The sequence below is a fragment of the Podarcis vaucheri genome (genome assembly GCF_965113315.1).
Source record: "Podarcis vaucheri genome assembly, chromosome: 1".
In the NCBI taxonomy this organism is placed as follows: domain Eukaryota; kingdom Metazoa; phylum Chordata; class Lepidosauria; order Squamata; family Lacertidae; genus Podarcis; species Podarcis vaucheri.
This window is the reverse complement of record NC_138759.1, coordinates 81,837,093-81,856,288: the sequence shown is the minus strand read 5'-3', so window position 1 is coordinate 81,856,288 and position 19,196 is coordinate 81,837,093. Positions and strand designations below refer to the sequence as shown.

General features: G+C 44.1%; 1 protein-coding gene across 1 annotated transcript in view; it reads right to left on the bottom strand.

Annotated features, from left to right (window-relative positions):
- LOC309517111 (uncharacterized protein) overlaps window positions 1–19,196 on the bottom strand; it is a 48,510-nt gene that overhangs the window by 15,134 nt on the left and 14,180 nt on the right. The window contains exons 6-15 of the mRNA XM_082196166.1: window positions 18,814–18,984; window positions 17,410–17,580; window positions 16,534–16,704; window positions 15,295–15,459; window positions 14,162–14,332; window positions 12,008–12,178; window positions 10,664–10,834; window positions 5,221–5,234; window positions 1,466–3,134; window positions 494–580 (exon numbers count right to left, since the gene is read on the bottom strand). Coding sequence (XP_082052292.1) covers window positions 494–580; window positions 1,466–3,134; window positions 5,221–5,234; window positions 10,664–10,834; window positions 12,008–12,178; window positions 14,162–14,332; window positions 15,295–15,459; window positions 16,534–16,704; window positions 17,410–17,580; window positions 18,814–18,984 — 2,961 coding nt within the window. The remainder of the gene's footprint in view (window positions 1–493; window positions 581–1,465; window positions 3,135–5,220; window positions 5,235–10,663; window positions 10,835–12,007; window positions 12,179–14,161; window positions 14,333–15,294; window positions 15,460–16,533; window positions 16,705–17,409; window positions 17,581–18,813; window positions 18,985–19,196) is intronic.

Here is a 19,196-nt window from a genome sequence, read left to right as displayed (position 1 = left end):
TTTTCGGAAGCCAAACATCTGACTTGGCTTCCATGGCTTCCGTTTGAGTGCAGGAAGTTCGAGAACCAAGGTATCACTGTATTAATTTAAGCTTTCCCTAAAGAGGGGCTGGGTGCAACTCTCACAGAATCACTGCGGGCCCCCCAAGGGTCATCTGTGTCGTTCCACCTCATGGAATGCAGGAATCATAAAGCTCAACATACATCTTGCCGACAGATCTGTTTCGCACTTGATCGTGTGAATATTGCCAGAGAAAGGAGCTGATGATGAGATCTAATATAGAGTCCTCCGTAGCCTCCCAAAACTTTCATGACCTCAGACATTTCCACTTGCCAGTTATTCAGCAAACCTCTGACAATGTGGGGCTGCCCTGGGACCCATTCAGGCACTGCTTTGGAAATACCTGAACCTCAATAAGACACACATTAGCTGAGTGTGTCTGATTCAATAGAGCCAAACAAGTAACAAGGCAGGGGGAACAGCTGTGACTTACTCCAGTTTCCTGATTTTGCTGTTTGGATCTTTCAGTGCTTGACAGAGAAGGTAAACTGCTGAACGCTCCCGTGTTTTCTGATCTGGCCTAAAAAGGTAGAAAAGTTCGTTATGTTCTGTTTTCTAATATAAAATGAGCATAATGGACAAAATATGCTTATTGGTTACGCTACCCTTTCTGTTTTGGGAGAGAAAAAAAGCAGTTTTAGTGATTGCACTACAAAATTTAAGCTGGTTTGAAAGAAGTTTAACTGTCGCTAGTTCTTTCCAATAAATGTAGGAAGTTCTAGGTCTGTAAGTGTGGTGATCATTCTTCCTCAGAGAGCCCTAGGCCTTTTACGAAACTGCATTTCCCAAGGTGCTTAGGACAGTTAACTATACTGGCTGGGGCTGATGGGATTTGGAGTCCAAGAGCAGTATACCTGAAGGAGCATCTCAGTATACCTGAAGGAGTATACGTGAAGGAGCGTCTCCACCCCCATCATTCAGCCTGAGGTCCTCCTCCGAGGGCCTTCTGGTGGGTCTCTCACTGCGAGATGTGAGGTTACAGGGAAGCAGGGAGAGGTGGCGCCTGCCCTGTGGAACATCCTCCCATTAGATGTTGAGGAAATAAACAAACAACTATCTGACATTTAGAAGACACCTGAAGGCAGCCCTGTTTAGGGAAGTTTTTAATGTTTTGTTGTGTTTTTAATGTTCTGTTGGGAGCTGCCCAGAGTGGCTGCGGAGACCCAGCCAGGTGGGCGGGGTTTTATTTATTTATTTATTTATTATCCAGAGGACCCCTGCTCTACAGCTTAGCATAGACATAATCCAGATATAAAGGGGAGAAGAAAGAAGGATTTGCCAAAAAACAAAAAAAAGAAAGCAAAGAGCAGAAGTCTATGGTAATGCATATTATGAGAAGTAGGAAAGAAGAGGAATAAAAATCAACTACATCAGTAATACAGTTAAGAGTTTGGGTCCTACTTACTGACATGGATGACTGAGGTGCCCTGGAAGTTCTTCTCCCTCAGGTTCCTTCGACAGAAACAAACATCCGTACAGGCAAAGCGCCTCCAGGTGTAAACAGTTTTGGACACAGGAGTAGAGAACAGCTTGGTCCAGGGGAGTAAATGTCAATCTGTCCATAGTTACTTCAGTCAAATGGTCAAGAGCACATTGGGCAAATTCCTCTTCTTGGGTTGCATACAAATAGTGAAACCTCTCCAGCGGGTGATAATTTGGATAATCTGACTTAATCTGTGTGTCCGTTTTAAACCAATCTAGCAAGTCAGCCTTAATTGCAGGTGAAATTTGCCACCCAAATTGTTCTTTCAGGTATTCCATTATTTCTCTGTTTAATAGGCTAAAGATGAATTGGGCAAATAAGGTCAAATCTCCTGGGTCTTTGCCGCATCCTTCTAGTGAGAGTTCCAGATCTTGCTTCATAGTCTCAGGATCTTTGGGCGTGTCTTCCAAAACATAGAACAAGGCCGCAAGAAACTCTTGTACACTGAGGTGGAGGAACCTATAGAGACCTTCAGAAGCAGGGTCTTTCTGAAAAAGAGCAGGAGGAAGAGAACCTAAGTGACCTGAACTTTGCTTCTGGATTTCTTTGGCCTTGAACAAGGTCTTGTTTTTCCTGATTCCATCAGCAGCCAGTGAGCAGAGCCCTCTCAGATTCCACTGCCCTGAGCTACTGCAGGGAGACTCAGTCAAACGGGAGAGATAAAGTGCATATACCGCAGTGAGTTTTTCAGACACTGGCACTGGATCTTCCTTGCCCCTGTCTAGCTGCTGTTTCAACACAGTGCAGAGGACCCAGCACAAATTGGGGACAAAGGATAGGGCAAAGAGTGTTTCATCCCCTTTAACGTACCTAAGAGCCTGTGTTGCTAATTTTTTATCTCCTAAGACCTTGAGAAAATACTCTTCTTTGCCCTCCTCAGAAAAACCCAAAAGTCTCATGCAGCGTTCAGACTGCAGGCAATTCCTGAGGCTTTCCAAAGAGGATGGCCTGGTAGTAATTAGCAGGCAGGCCTCTGGAAGAAGGGCTCTGTGAAATAATGCACTCAAGAGGACTCCCACCGGCTTCTTCTCCCTGGGATCAACGCTTGGGTTGTCTTCCTGGTGTTCGATGGAGCAAGTGAGTTCATGAAAGCCATCAATTATGAAGAGAAGCTTGACAGGGTTTTCTAGGAGTTCCGTTATCTCTTCTCTCTCTCTAAGCTCAGGGTCACCGTTTAAAATCAAGTCAGCCAAGTCCGCCTGGCCCTCAACGAGATTCAGTTGCCCACAACGGAGGTAGAAAAGGTAATCAAATCTCCCGGGAAAGAGTCTTCCAGCTGCCCAGTCAAGCAGGATCTTTCTGGCCAAGGTGGTTTTCCCAGTCCCAGCCCCTCCCAGGAGCACCACAGTCTGTGGTCCATCGTTGTCAACCTCAAACAAGGCCTCGGTGGGAACAGCAACCATTTGCTCTGACATGATCCCAGAATGTCTCCATGGTCTGTGCAGTATTTCAGTCTCTCGTCTATCTCCATTTGCAATAATTAGTTGCTCATATTTTTCATTGGGTGGCCCATAGACCCCATGGCTGGCCAGCCTCCTTTCAGGGCTTTGGTATTTCTCTCTAATATGTTCTCTGTATTTCTCCCTGTAATCTAATTCAGACATTATTTGTCATTAGGCATACTTTATTAATTCTGAATGAAACTGAGCAAGCATCATTGTGGATTGCAAAAAAACAATTAAGCTTTTGGTGTATTTGACAGGCTTTCTGAAATATATTTGGCAAAATGATACAAAAGCTGGGCGAGATCACGTATTTTTTACATGGTTCCTTTCCAGAACCAGCTCCCCATGCTGGGAAATGGTAACACGTGAACTGATTCACAGATAAAGTATTTTTGACAGATAAAAGTTCTGTTTGAATTAAGACCTGTGACAGCGGTTTACTAGCTGCAAACCTGTGCACATTTACGTGGGACTAAGTCCCACTGAACTCAGGACTTCTAAGCAATCTGCATAGGCCAGCACTGTACAAAATCCTACTATACAATATCCTACTTCAGACACCACCCTTGTCTTGCTCCAACACTCCTCCTTTCAGTTGTCCTTAAAAATCCACTTCCTGGAATCCAAAGAAACTTCCTTATCACATTAAGTAAGATTTTGAATCACAGCAAATGCTCCCATTTTCAGACAAATGGCAGGTTGCCTGTAAAGTCCCTCCGTCTGAAAGCAGAGATGAGCACTGCACCCCAAAGAAGAATTCGACTGGACTTAACTGTCCAGGGGTTCTTTACCTTAAATCCCCCCTTTTTTGCAACTCCAAAATTAACAAAATAACTGCAATACTGCTCACAATTTGGTTACTTCAAAACTCACCAAAGTCCACCTGATTTCAATTAAGCAACCTGAACTAATCTGAACAGGATTGTAAGCAAAACAATCCTGGCTTACCTGACCCCATCGGTGGTGTCATTTAGGAACATGAAAGAGAAAACGAACAAAACCAGGACACTACTTCCTCTGAAACACAAAAGGGCAATTTCTTCTCAGTCTTAAGATCCAATACAATCTCTACAGTGCAGACAGCCCTTTGTACGTCTTCAGTTTCTGTTTAAGTTTAAATGTATTCAGCAACAAGGAAGTATCCCGAGGAAAAAGGTGGAGAGAAATGGATTTGTCCTCGGGTTCCGGTAATCTTACACTGAAAGTCCACCATCTGCTGGTGGAAGTCAGTATTAGTGTGACCAGACCAGAAAAATGGGATAGCCAAAAAATCAAGGTATGTGGTTGCATGACAACCTGCAGAAGGGCCATGTAATCAGTTTTGAGAACCTTTTTGTGTAGTGGAAGAGCAGATTTTAACTCTGGACAGTGGAACTGGCTCCCTCAGAAGGTGGTGGCCTCTTTTTCCTTGGAAGTTTAAAAGCAGATGTTTGATGGTCAATATCCAGATACCAGTCAAGATCGATTAAATGGTGTTTATTTAAAAGGCATAGTTTGTGGAAACATGCCCTTCGCAGGCAGTGGAGAAATGTTACACTGAACACAGGAAAAAAAGCATTCACTTCATACTTCACATGGAAGCAATGCATTGACTATTCAGCCCAGTCAGATTTTCACACAGCATAGCAACAGGGCATCAGCTTTTTGCCTTATTCTCCTTGCCTTCACCAGTGCCCACTGATTAATAAGCATGCCTCCGCTTCTACTGCCTGCCCAGCTACGTAATTTTGCCCACTCTCAAGTGTTTGGCTGCATTACCTAGAACCCTTTTCAACATACATTGGCATTCTCCATGTTCTTCAAACCGTTTTTTCCATGGCAAGGTCATGCAAGCAGATAGCTATGGGCACACTTTAATAATAATAATAATAATAATAATAATAATAATAATAATAATAATAATAAATAAATAATAAATCCCCACCTAAGCAGTGCACACAAGCCAAGGCAATTGTAAATTCTTAGCACACAGGCTTGCATTTTTCTGATTTAGTGCAAATCTAAGAGATTAATAAATTAATTTTTTTAAAACCTACATAAGCTATGTTCGTTCCCCTGTGAGAAGTGTGGCTGAAAAAGAAATGAAAGCACTGAAGAGGTATTGGGTGGGACGTAGCAAGGGGAATAGCAAAAAGTGACAATTGATCTCCCCACCCAAAACCTCCAAAACAATTTGTCTGCAACCCCAAGTGGAGAGGTCCCCCCCCCCCCCAATTTTTAATCAGATTCTACCCACGTTAGGTAAACTAGAATTAAGAAGGGAGAAGTCTCAAGATGGTGTTGTTTGATGGTAACATCACGTGGACAGTGCAAGTTAAATGAGAGTGCAAACTGCAGCAAGCACACAGGAAACACTGGTGTAGACAAACCTTAAGCATCTCATTGGAAAGTATCCCAATGTTTAAATAAATGGGAGGGGACCCAACATTTCTAACTCCAGTATGTAATTTTCTATGGTCTATTCACACATAAAATCACTGATTGGTGATGATGTTTGTGGTACATGGTAAGCAGCCATTGATGAACGGTTGCAGTAGTATTGCAACTACTGCACAACTGGCTACTTTTAAATAATGGTGTGTGATACTCTCTCTCTCTCTCTATTTAGCCTACCTTTACCACTAAAGGGCTTTAAAACCACTTACGGCACATAAAAACAGATAAAATCCAACACAGCATTAGAATTACCAAATAAAAATAAAAACTCACAAACAGCAAATGCAATACAGCGTTCAAATAACAATAAAGAATCAGACCAAAAAGAATACCCAAGACCAAAGGCCCAGTGAAATAAACCAGGCTTTGTAGCTGAATGAAAAGGCTGGGGGGCATAAAAACCTCCAAAGTCATTCCACAACCTGGTTGCCACCACTGTAAAGGCCCTGCGTCAAATCCTTATCAAACCTATACAGTGGTACCTCGGGTTACATACGCTTCAGTTTACACACTCCGCTAACCCAGAATAATGCTTCAGGTTAAGAACTTTGCTTCATTATCTTCTTTTATTTATGTTGTTTGTAGGTAGACTTGTACTTATTCTTTGGTATGTTACCTTTTTGGTGAAGAGATTTTGTGTGTCTACTTTTTATTTTGTGTTTAAAAACTTAATAAAATATTTTTTTTAAAAAAAAAAGAACTTTGCTTCAGGATGAGAACAGAAATTGTGCTCCGGCGGCACGGCAGCAGCAGGAGGCCCCATTAGCTAAAGTGGTGTTTCAGGTTAAGAACAGTTTCAGGTTAAGAACGGACCTCTGGAACAAATTAAGTACTTAACCTGAGGTACCACTGTACAGCTCTGATGGCAGTGAGACACAAAGAAATGTGGGTAAGTTATAGGGCAGAACGACACCTTTAGACTGCAAGGATGTTAATGGTATGGGGTTTTACAGCCCTAACAACCTTTTTTTCTGTATACAACTGTCAGGGGATGATTAGCTGCTTGTGCTTAAAATTGTGCCCCTTCAGAGTTTGTGCGGCCCCACAAACCTCTGTGTGTGACAGAGCTCCTCAGACATGTCTGACAAGCGGTACCCCAGGAATTCCACCTCCTTGGTATGAAACTGACACTTCTCCAGTTTCACCCACAGCCTGTTGGCTTGCAGCCTGCTCAACACTTCTCTGACGTCTCTCACATGTTGCTCCTCATTCTCCGAATACACCAACACGTCATCTAAGAAGGCCACGCAATTCTTGTAGAGCAAAGGCCCCAGTACGTGGTTCATGAAGGCTTGAAAACACGCGGAGCCTGTTTGTAATCCAAAAGGCATAACGAGGTATTCAAATGCCCCCAAAGGGGTGAACATGGTGGTCTTCCATTCATCCCCTTTCCTTATACGTATCAGGTTGTACGCCCCCCTTAGGTCCAGCTTTGTAAAAATCTTTCCTTTTCGCACCCTGGTCAAAATATCATCAATCCTGGGCATAGGAAAAGCCGCCGGCTCTGTCACTGCATTTAACCGCCGAAAGTCACATACCAGCCTCGGCTTGTCCGTGTTTTTTTTATCCACAAAAAACACTGGGCTACCCCCCGCTGCCTTGGACTCTCTGATGAAGCCTCTCTTCAGGTTCTTGTCAATGAACGCTCGCAACTCCTGCATTTCCCTGTCTGACATGGCATACAACTTGCCTACAGGAAGCTGTGCTCCAGGGAGTAAATTGATCTGGCAATCAAAGGGCCTATGCGGGGGTAGTTGGTCAGCTTCCTTCTCGCTGAACACGTCGCTGAGATCAGCATACTGTGGTGGCACCTTCCCCTTCCCCATTACTTCAGTCCCTGCCAGGGTGGCTTGGGCCCCTGCTGACCCCTTTTCCCCCCTGCAGTGTTCTAAGCAATGTGCTGAACCGAAGGAAACCACTCTTTGATGCCAGCCCACCAGCGGATCATGTAAGGCTAGCCAGCTCATTCCCAAAATAATGGGAGCGCCTCCCAAGGTGGCCACATTAAACGCTATCAGTTCTGTGTGCCTTGCCACCCTCATTATCATTGGGACGGTCTGCAAGCTAACTCCTCCTCCCAACAGTTCCCTGCCATCGATCGTGGTCACCTGCAGGGGGTTGCTTAAAGGGATAGTCTGTATCTGATGTTCAGCAGCAAACTCCTTGCTCATAAAATTGCAGGAGCTGCCTGAGTCCAACAGCGCCTTTATTTTTAGGGGGTGTCCATTTTGCAGCTCTAGCGACACTTCAATCACTAGAGCAGGTCGAGGAGCTTCTGGCACGGGCACTTTCACTGCTCTTTGGCCTGGCTGCAGTGCCCTGACGGTGGCAACCAGGCGTTGGCTTTTACCTGCTCCGTTTCTCCCTGCTCTCCCCCCTCAACTGCTCCCACCATCCCTTGCCATTCCTTCCTCTGGGGGCAGACTCTGGCAAAGTGGCCTGGCTGTTGGCAGAGATAGCATTTCCGGGCTCCCTTTCCCTCCTTCTTCGCCCCCTCACTGGGCTTTGAAACTGCGCGCGCGCGGGCTGTTCCGATTTCCATCGGCTCTGCCGGCGGGAAAGCTGGCTCAGGAATGTCTGGAATGCGTAACTCCTTCCAACGCTCCCCTCTCCCTTCCCGCCTCTCCAAGGCTCTTGCCTCCTGGCGCGCTCCAATGGTCAGCGCAGATTTGGTCAGCTGATCCATAGACACCGCCCTGGGGCTCCTGGACCGCTCGTCTTTCACAGCCGAAGAAAGACCTTCTTCAAATAGCATCTGAATGGGTGCTGCCGATAAATCCCACCCCAATCTGTGAATCAGCATGGTAAATTCAGTCCAGTACTCACGGACAGATCTGCTTCCCTGCTTGCAAGCCATTAGCTGTCTGCGCACCACCCCTTCCTCAATATCGCTGGAAAACATGATATCCATTGCACGAAAGAATTTCATAGTGTCCTTTAGGATATCGTTGTGCGTTGCCATCAGGGGTCGAACCCAGTCCCGCGCCCCCTTCTCAAGATGCCCAATTACGAAAGCAACTCGCGATTCCTCATCAGGGAACTCATCAAACTGCACATTCAGGGCATATTGCATCTCGGTCCTAAAGGCATGGTAATCCTTGGGGTCCCCCCCAAACTTCTGCACCAATCCTGGTACCTTTCTGGGGAACTGAGTGGTTCTCCCCTTTTTGTCAGCATCCTGAGCCCTTCTCTCCTCGAGCCTCGCCGTCTGCAGCGCAAGTTGGACCTCCAGAGCTTGATACCTTTCTTCCAAGCTTGGACCAGCTCCAACCCCTGCCTCTCCGGTTCCGGCTGGGTTGCTCATGATGCTTTCTCCTGCACAGGCAGCGTACAAAGACTGTCAGACTGCTGTCAGGGGATGATTAGCTGCTTGTGCTTAAAATTGTGCCCCTTCAGAGTTTGTGCGGCCCCACAAACCTCTGTGTGTGACAGAGCTCCTCAGACATGTCTGCTCTAGTCACTAGTAGAGTCTGACAGTGGCTGCCTGCGGAAGCGCTTCCAGCAAAGAAGTTCCTTAACGGAAACGCGTCTCCTGGACTCACGACGTGGCAGCTTCCGGCGAAGCATGGGTCTCCCTGCAGTTGCTTCTGACACCTCCCCGCTATTTTCGCTGGATGTGTCTCTCACCCCTTTCTCTCCCCTGCTGTTTCCTGCCTGGGCTGCTGCGTCTCTCTCAGCATTACTGAGATCCTCCTCCAGAGACCCCTCGCTCCCCCTCCTTGTCCCTGCTTTAGCTGCTGACTCTCTCCCAGTCTCTGGGAGCCCTACCAACTCCCTTTCCTCTGATGTCAGTTCCCTGACAACAACCAACAAGTTGATTCTATTTGTTTCCTGGAATTTATATACTGCTTTACGGTTTCAGGGGGGGGGGGATTCCAAAACTTAAAAGTGGTTAATTTGCTCCCAGGGACAAAACTAGAATTATTGCCCCAAAAAATGCAATAATCTCATATGAACTATATAACAGGCACCCACAAGCAGCCTGCAGAAACTTACATCTCAAATTTATTTCCCCTTCAAAGTAAAGCTTGGTTGGGTTGGTGACTTTTGGCTGCCATTTCTCAACAATGATATCTTTTTGATAAAAGTATTTAATTGCCAGAATTACTGGGTGGAATTTAACCTTGTGGTCTTCCTGTTTATCCATTTGCGCAAACATTCCTGCCTGCCAGATGGAAGTCTCCCCTCCTCCCCCTCAAGACTATTCCAGTTTCTCTCCAAAAACAAACAAACCCCAAACCAGTTTCAGTGGGGTGGAGGTGCACAGAGGGCTCAAGGAAGGAGGAGTTATTGCATAATGAAATATATAATGCATATTATTGTATAATAAAATAAAAGGGGGGGAGAGAAAGCCACACTGTGCAAGTGAAAGTCTTTGTGCAGGTCTTCTGCCAACAGAACCAATTAGGTGAATCCTGCCCATAGTTTTCTTAATCTTCACTTCTTTCATCACCACTCGGGTATGCCAATATGTTCTCCATTCAACCTGTAATCGAAAATCGCATTTAATTTTCCAGTATTGAGAAAGGACAAGTTCTTGGTCAAGTTCTAGTTACTGCTAGAAATAAGTTCTAGTTATTGCTAGAAATAAGGTCCCAGGTGTTTCATCCTAAAACACAAAATGCCTGGTTGTTCTGTATACAAACTAAAAACCCATCTTTTAATATTCTTTTCTATAACATTTGCGGAAGGATAGTAAGCCTGTGCAGCCTAAACAATGGTTTATTTTCCTATTTTAAGCACAAATTTGAATTGCCGCTAAAGCTTTAGGCTCCAATCCTATGTATTAGCATTTGCCAACCTGGTGCACTACTTTGGGGGGAAGGGGCCCTCTACTCGCATAATCAGATGCAAATTTGCATATGACACACAACATATGCAAATCTGTGTCCTCTGTTGCTACCAAAGGGGCTGATCTACTGAAAAATGTATTGGACTGAGAAAATTGTATTGGCACTCCTGCATGTGCTCTTCTGGTATAGTGCCTTAAACCTAAAGCTGGACAGACCACCAGAAGTATTAAAACAAGGCCAGATTCTTTTAAAAATAACCCATCCTGCTGGAATATATGGCTCAGGGGTAAGAGTAACGCCTAGATCCAATCCCCTAGAGGCCACACTCTGACATGACAGATTTCCCCTACAAGAAATCCCACATTCTGGTAGATAGAATTGCAATTTCCTTAAGTGCCCAATCATTATGAGGCACGATTTCAAAATGGCTGCCAGAAATAACTCACCATAGTCCCTGCCGTCTTCTCCTTCCATGTTGCAGTGCATTTCTGACCTGATCCTTGCCAGAGGCTCCCAGGACGTCACAGCTGACATGCAGTCTGGTCAGTGACTGGTTTGTAGTCAGGGCAGCACAGAGGTTCTCACAAGCAGCAGGTGTCTTGCCGCACCCATGCAGCCTACACAATGTAAGGACAAATCCCCAGTGACTTCCTTCATTCTCACTGTCGTAGCTTCAAAATGCCTGGCACTAAATAACTGAATAAATAATCCAAGACCTGAAGCGCAGGGAGATTCTTTCACAGCAACTATCTTCCTCAGGACCAGGCAGCTGCTGTTAGGATCTCCACAACCCTCACCAGTCTCTCATGGTTTTAATGAAGGGCAACAGGAATGGTACTGGGGCATATGAGTTGTCCTGCCATTATGACAGGATTCAAAAGATCTAACCATGTATGTGATCACTTCCCTTCGCCTGCTCAGATTATCTACTGCTGGCTTAGCCAAGGGCCCCATTCCATTATGGACAACTTTCTGAGGGCCACAAACCAGTGGTGGGCAGGGCTAGATGTAAATATGGACAGAGCAATGGATGTGAATCTTACTTTTGCATATAGTGAGCTACATCCCACTGATGCCAAAGCCAGTAGTTTACTTACACACACACACACACACACACACACACACACTTACTTCTCCATTCTCCTTCCAAGGAAGGAAGAGGTGTTTCACTGTTCAAGGACACATTCCAACTGGCAAAAGTACTCAAAGGGAGTATGGCCTGGGAAAGAGCATGTCCTGATCTGGAGAGAGTCCCCAAAGCCAAATGACTGGAGAGTCTCATTCAGTCCTTGGGACTGCGGTTGCCCAACCCTGATGTACGACTTCTCCTGAAAAACCACACATGGCAGCCTTCTCCCCATAGCAAGGATAAGAGGCAAGGGGATTGGTTTTTAAACTTGCATGTGAGGCGCAAAAAGGGATCGATTGTCACAGCCACGTGGTCAAGCCATTGGGTAATACTGTCACTCTCTGCTTTGCACAGGAAGTTGGGGAAGCGTTTCCCCTGGAATTTACAGAAGATCTACTTTAAATATTATCTACAATTACCTCCAAGCAGAAACTAGGTAAGGCAGGCTGTTTTATGAAGAGTGCTGGGCAGACTGACAAACTGGGGCACATGTGTGTTTGTTTTCTTAATATGACAAATCCATACACAGTAACACAACTATTTTTAAAATGCAGTTGATACTGAGTCCTCATTTTTAACAACTGTTGCAGCACCCTGACAAATGAAAACAAGCACAGATTAAAGAGAGCATTGTGCTTCTGCAAAGGAGCTGGTGACCTACTCTAGAATCTCCAGTTTACAGTCTGGGTGTTTTAGTCCCTCGCAGAGCAGCTCCACTCCCTTGTCTTCGATTTCATTCCAAGCCAGATCCAGTTCTATCAGTGTCTGGCTCTCCCTCAGGACTTCGGCAAGATCCCCGCCACAAGCTTGTGTAAAAGAGCAGTGGGACAACCTGCACGGAACAGTAACAAGAGTTATCAGGATGGAGGAGTTATAAACATGACATCAAGAACAACAGTGACCTGTCGGACTTACACAATTTGCGAAGCTTCAACTAAAATGGGTTCTCTTTGGTCACCCACAGTTTAAAACTAAGTAAAAAGGGGAAACATTTTTGCAATTCATACTGGTGGCTCATGAATGGTGTGATCTATTTGCACCCAAACGCCTTAGGTGGTAGGTGGGTGCTCAGAGATCACATGGCCATGAGTGTGGCGGGTGGTGGGTTTGGCTAGAACTGGGCAGATTCACTGACATACAAACACACTCAATAGATATCCTGATGGCTGATCAGTTGGGCATTAGCGAAAGGTTGTCAGCAGTGATGGATTCCCAAATAGGGAGAGAAGGCACCAACCTTTTAGGGGGCCCACAACAACGGTTCAAAATAATATTGATTTCATTTTGAAAGAAAATTCCAAAAACATGTTAGGAGATAATTTGTGAGGGAAGCCCCAAGATGCTGCCAAGGAGTGTGGTGGAGTCTCCGTCTTTGGAGGTCTTTAAGCAGAGGCTTGACAACCATATGTCAGGAGTGCTCTGATGGTGTTTCCTGCTTGGCAGGGGGTTGGACTCGATGGCCCTTGTGGTCTCTTCCAACTCTATGATTCTATGATTCTAAGATTTTGAATACCTAGGGGCCTCCACAGGGTTTAATCTGGCACAGGTTGCCAGGGCTAACCTAGAGAGCAGCCAAGGGGTCACACAGGCCTATCATAGAATCTCAACTAAAGAATCCATGACTTATGGCCATCCAACCTCTGCTTAAAAACCTCCAAGTAAGGAAAGTCCACCTGTGCTTCAGAGGGTTAAATAGGTAACACAAGTCCCACCTCCCGCCCCACAAGTTTGGCAATCTTTAGAACAAGTATTTCGCTTTCAAAACAAAAAGGAAACAATATTCCACTATTAGAGGTTACCGCCCACACACTGCTTGTGTGGTGGCACCTCAGCAAAACCACTTCTTACTGTTTTCCTGAGGCAGAGGACAAGAACAGGAGTCATACTCAAATTCACAGTCAAGAGCTTCTTTATTGCTTGACTGGTTGCACAAGCATTTCTGTTATCATTATTATAAACTATTTACATTCCTTCTTTATCTCTCCAGCATGGTATAATCTCAGTCCAGTAATTAACAATCCTGATACAACAAAACTCACAGTATCAGCAGCATACATTGTCCTACTTCCAACCTTGTTAGCGTGCATGCTATGTCTGTGTGTGTGCTTTCATCGTGCAGAAATTGCAGCCTGCAACTTCCTCCCTTTATTTGCACTCCAGCTGACACCAATCAAACCTAGAGTGCCACTCCTACACACTAAAGAAAGTTCTGGAACCCTCTTTAAAGCTTCTAGGAACTTTTATCTGTTTCTTAAAGAATGTTTTCGTAACATCCAATTGGTTTTTCTAACACCCATTTCCTGTTGCTGGACTGCCATTTCCAGATTCTAGACTTGTGGGTTTAACATAACCCATACTTGCCTGGCTTTGAGCTTTGGTCAGTTTAACATGGACCCAATTAGATCATACAAGCCACTCAGAGTGGCAATCTGTCAAGATTCTTTCTTCTACTGTATTTTTAACATTTTGTTGGAAGCCGCCCAGAATGGCTGGGGAAACCCAGCCAAATGGGAGGGGTATAAATAATAAATAATCATTATAAATGATTATTTTTACTCACTTGGATGTATAATAGTCTCACTTGCAAATAGTGTAAAAAGAAATCAAGAATATCTATATAGATTTGCTGTTGAACGTACGACATGTGCCCCAACAGCAATGCGAGGGGCATTAATTTCCCATTAGCTTAACTCCTGATAGTCTTTGTCTGCCAATAGGTATCACCATGATCACTCCATTTTGCATGACAAAAATGCTGCATTTATTACATATTACACTGCATTGCATATTTTCACATGCTCACACAAGTACTCACCTCAAACTCTGCAGCTTGCAGTCTGGATGTTTTAGCCCTTCACATAGTAGCTTCACCCCTGAATCACCTAATGCATTCCAAGTTAAATCTAATTTTCTTAAGGTCTGGTTGGTAATGAGAGCAGAAGACAGAGCCTTGCAACAATCTGCTGTCAGACAGCAAGCAAACAACCTAAATCAAACAGAAGGAAATGGCTATGAACAGAAGAAGTAATATGACTGTTTGGTAAAAAAAAAAAAAAAACAATTTTCCAATTATGATATAATCACTTCTGAAGTTCCCTAATGCTGAATCCTTCGAGCCAATTTACGTACCACCAGATAATGTCTGTAAACTATGATATCATTTGTTAAATACTGTCTAACTTTTTTGCAACTATTGTGCTGGAATATTAGCTCTACATTTCCGAGAATCTGGAGCAAGATTACTTTTTAAATGTGTTTGGAGATGCCCCATACATATTTCAGGGTACCTACAGGTGTTTTATTTATTAAGGGAGGTTATGATTCTCTGAATAATCAGGTAGTGGCTGCTGTTGAGATAGAGGAAGGTTCAGGGGTATCTGTTACAAGCCTTCAATCCCACTATTATTCTTTCAGCTCTTTCATAAGCTAAAAAGTCCCAAATATAGCAACTCTCCTTCACAGAGTCGTTCCAGCCACTTGATTATTTTGTCCTCCTCTGCACCCGCTCCAGCTCTGCAAGATCCGTTTTGAGGTATGGCAACCAGAACTATACATAGTGTTTCAAGTGTGATTGCAGCAGAAATCTGTATAAAGGAATTAAGATTCCGACAGTCATATTTTCAAACCCCTTCCTAATGATCTCCAGCACAGAATTCACCTTTTTTACAGGTGCTGCACAATGAGTCAACAAACTTGATCAAGCTATCCATCATGGCCTCAAGATCTTTTTGGTGGTAGAAAAAAATCTAGCAAACATCTCCGTGTCCTTCTCTCTGTTACACTTTTGATAACCCTTTTCTTGGCAATGTATCTCACATTACATAGAAACCTATACGAACCACCCCCCCACCCCCCGTAGAACGGAAGTATAATTGTAGATATTCTTTTTATCATTACTGGAAGAAGCCTTTTGCACAATGCATTCCAAGAGGCAGATTTCATACTTACGACAAAACCTGAAGCTTGCAGTTTGGATGTTTCAAGCCCTCACACAGCAGCCTCACTTCTGAATCTCCCAGTTTATTATCTCGTAAATCTACTTGTTTCAGCATCTGGTTTGTGGCAAGGACAGAAGACAGATCTCCACAACTTGTGATGCTGCACTTAATCAACCTGCAAGACGGAAACATAGCTCATTCCAACAGCACACACCATATATGGTAAAGATGGAAGGATGAAACATGGAGTGGCTCTAGACCAGACTCAAACTACCTGCAACAGGAAGCTGTTTGGCTAATGGTGGCCACATGCATCTCCCTGATAATCTGTAGCTTGGGGAAACACATGGCATGCTGTCATGGCATCAGTGTTCCACTGTCTCCTACATGCAGCAAGAAGTAAAGCATGAGGAGTGGGAGCTCACACTAGGATGGTACATTTTTTCAACCAGGGAGACATATGGGGAGCAGGTCAGCAGCACCTACATCTCTCTCCATGTCATGGGTTTCCAAGGGCAAGGTGGGAATGGGTTTCAATTATTTGGTGATGCTGCTTTGGATTGGAGAGGGTCTGGAGAGGACAAATGCCAAGGACTTCATAATTTCTGAACTTAAAAATAGAAAGCATAATGCTGGTGGTCAACAAAAGAGGTTTAAAGACTGTCTCAAGGCTGTGGAAGGGCGTGTGGATCCAGAATTGGCTTACACAATCACTTACAGACTCATTGTTAAAACCGTGTTTATGGAAGACAATCTTACTCAGCTACAAGTGATCGCCAAAGAAGAATTGGATATATTCAGACTGACACACACAGAAAAAAGGAAAATAATCAGAGCACCTTATTTGAAATCCTAGAAAAAGTTAGAGATGGCATTAACACAAATAGTAATCGCTAAAAAATGTAGCTGTTATCTTAATGATTAATATACTAACTGAAATGTAATTAGAAGTTGATTAAAAAAATGAACCACAGCAATATAAGAACTGGACAAAAACCACTGATCAAGGAATGTGAGGAAACACTTTGCTTAAATTGTATAAATTTGGAATTAATTGGAACTATTTTGATATTGACTGGTATCTGTATAATTGGCAAAACTGTGGTAATATTGGGTAAATATTGGAAAATTAATACAAATTTATATTTTAAAAAAATAATCCAAGTGTGCCCACCACCTCCCCCCGCCCCAAAGTTGAAAACGCCTGCATGAAGCATTCAGTAGAGTGAACTGCACCAGTCAAACTTACTGTAGGTTCTCTAATTTACAAGCTGGATCCTTTAGTCCCATACACAGCAACATCATTCCTATGTTCCACACTTTATTGAAACGCAGATCTAACTCTCTCAGCGTCTGGCTTGTATGCAGAACTTTGGCGAAACCCCAACAAGCAGTTCCTGAGAAAGAACAGTTGGATAACCTGCAGAGGACAGCAAAAGAAAAAACAATAATACTTCTGGATGAGTTGTGAATAGAATTTCAAAAACAAGAACAATCATAGATTGGAAGGGACCAGAAGTCCAACCCCCTGCAATGCAGGAAACACTGAACATGGTTTTTTAAAAAGCAAGCAAAATAAGTGAAGGGTTTTGCACAATGGGTCAGAAAGGACAGTGGGGTAGCTTTCTGGTTGCCAAATTCCCAGGTCCAAATGAGCCCAGTGCTGGTCTGCCATGAGAATGGCCCCTTACACCCCTTGGTGTGTATTTTATTTTGTTGAGTTCTTACTCTCTCAACAGTTTACATTATTAGGACAGCCTTAAAAACTTAATATTTGTTTCTTTGCCAGCATTTCTCATTTCCCCAAACATTCTCCAAAAAGTCACATGAACACGAGAAAGGGAAGTTTTGTAGGCAGAAACAAATAAAAACTCAAATAAACACACATTTAGTTCGAAACTGGAGTAAACATTTTCTTTTTTAATGTTAAATAAGGACTAGCAGATCCAAACCATGTGAGAATAAGGAACTTAAAGTGAGCTTTATATGGGGAACAAGCTGACTACTGGCGAGGTGGTTAGGCTTTGAAAGGGTTGTCAATACAACAGTGTATGTGACTGCAAAAATCTGGTTGGTTTTCCAGGTGCACAATTATTTCATTGTTGTTCTGCTTGTTAACACTCACACGAGCTTCTGCAGCCTGCAGTTAGGATGTTTTAAACCTTCAGTAAGTTGGCGGATTCCAAAATTTCCTAGTGCGTTGTCTGATAAATCCAGATCTGTCAGGGTCTGCTTGGTACAGAGCACAGAGGACAGGTCCTCACAACATGCTCCTGTCAGTCCACAGCTATATAACCTACAGCGAACAGAAATACAAGTACGAAAATAAAACGTGTTTATGCATCTATCCCCATCTTTTCCTTTCCCCATTGCCATCTCCTAAGATATTCTGGTTGCCTTGGCGCTGGCAAAGTGCCAGTGGAAGTCCTCAGAGGGGAAAGCTGTATGTACATATGACTACATCCCACATTTCCACACCTTCCGTCACAACAACGAAAGTTGGCTAACAAAGTTGCCATGTTCCTTTCTGACCCACTCCTCCACAAATACTGCTTCATCTGCATCTCTGATGTCAAGAGTAGGGCTGGGCAATATCTGGTTTTCAACATCGTAATATAACACCAACTAACCATCAGTGATATATCATGATATCTGAAATAATATTGAAAAAGGCTGAAAAAGTGGTGGGGCTGTGGAGTGACTAGGAGGAAATGAAGAAGGTTGCCTGCTTGCTGGGCAAAGGCGCTCCTGCCCACCCCCCTCCCATCCTCTCTCCACAGCTTGGAGCCTGAGAAGGTGGAGGAAAGACAGCCTGTCCCACTTGCTCAGGCAAAGGGAAATGTGCAGGCAGGCAGATGGGAGAGCAGGCAATTGAGCTGGCAATACAGTGGTATCTCGGGTTACAGACGCTTCAGGTTACAGACTCCGCTAACCCAGAAATAGTCCCTTGGATTAAGAACTTTGCTTCAGGATGAGAATAGAAATCGCGCGGCAGCAGCAGGAGGCCCCATTAGCTAAAGTGGTGTCTCAGGTTAATAACAGTTTCAGGTTAAGAACAGACCTCCAGAACGAATAAAGTTCTTAACCCGAGGTACTATTGTACACTGCAGCTTCCCGGCTGCTGCCAGTACAGCACAGGCAGATGGAAGTGAAATGCACTATACTGGTGGCGGCCAAGGAGCCGTGATGTATTGCCAGCTCAAAAAGTCTGAAACGGGTATCACAATCTGAACTTCATATCGGTTTCAGATGATGAATTGAAATATCACCCAGCTCTACTCAAGAGGGTTAGCGGCCAGAGATGGACTCTCGTCCCACTTATTGCTGACCTCACTTGTCTTCAGAATGAAGGAGTGAGATAAAGGGAAGGACCTTAAACCTTCAATCAGCCCCAACAATCATAGAAAATGCCCACAGATATGAGAGATGTAGTTCAGCAACATCTAGAAGGCCAAAGTTTCCCCAGACGTGTTGTAGCAAAAGGAGCAGATACACAGGGAGGCTGAAATCTTAACAAGCACTGACTCACATCACTTTCTGTATCTGGCAGTTTGGGTGCTTTAGTCCCTCAGCTAGCAGCTTCAGTCCTGAATCTCCAACTTTATTTCTTCCCAGCTCTAGCTCCAACAGTGTTGAGTTAACAGAGAGAAGAGATACGAGGAAACCACAAGGAACAAGCTGTTCGCTAAAAAACGTCACTCTGTGGAGGACAATTGGATGAAAGGATGAAAATCTGTATATTGGAAATGATTCAGCGTATACAATAAAACAAAACAATAACAATGCTAGCATTGTATTTCCTTCCAGACACAAAATGCTCACGTTCTCTACAATTCAACCTTTAAACATCACGTCCAAAACAGTGTTTGTTGGAAGGAGACATGAGAACTGTGGGTAGTAGCAAGCCTGCCA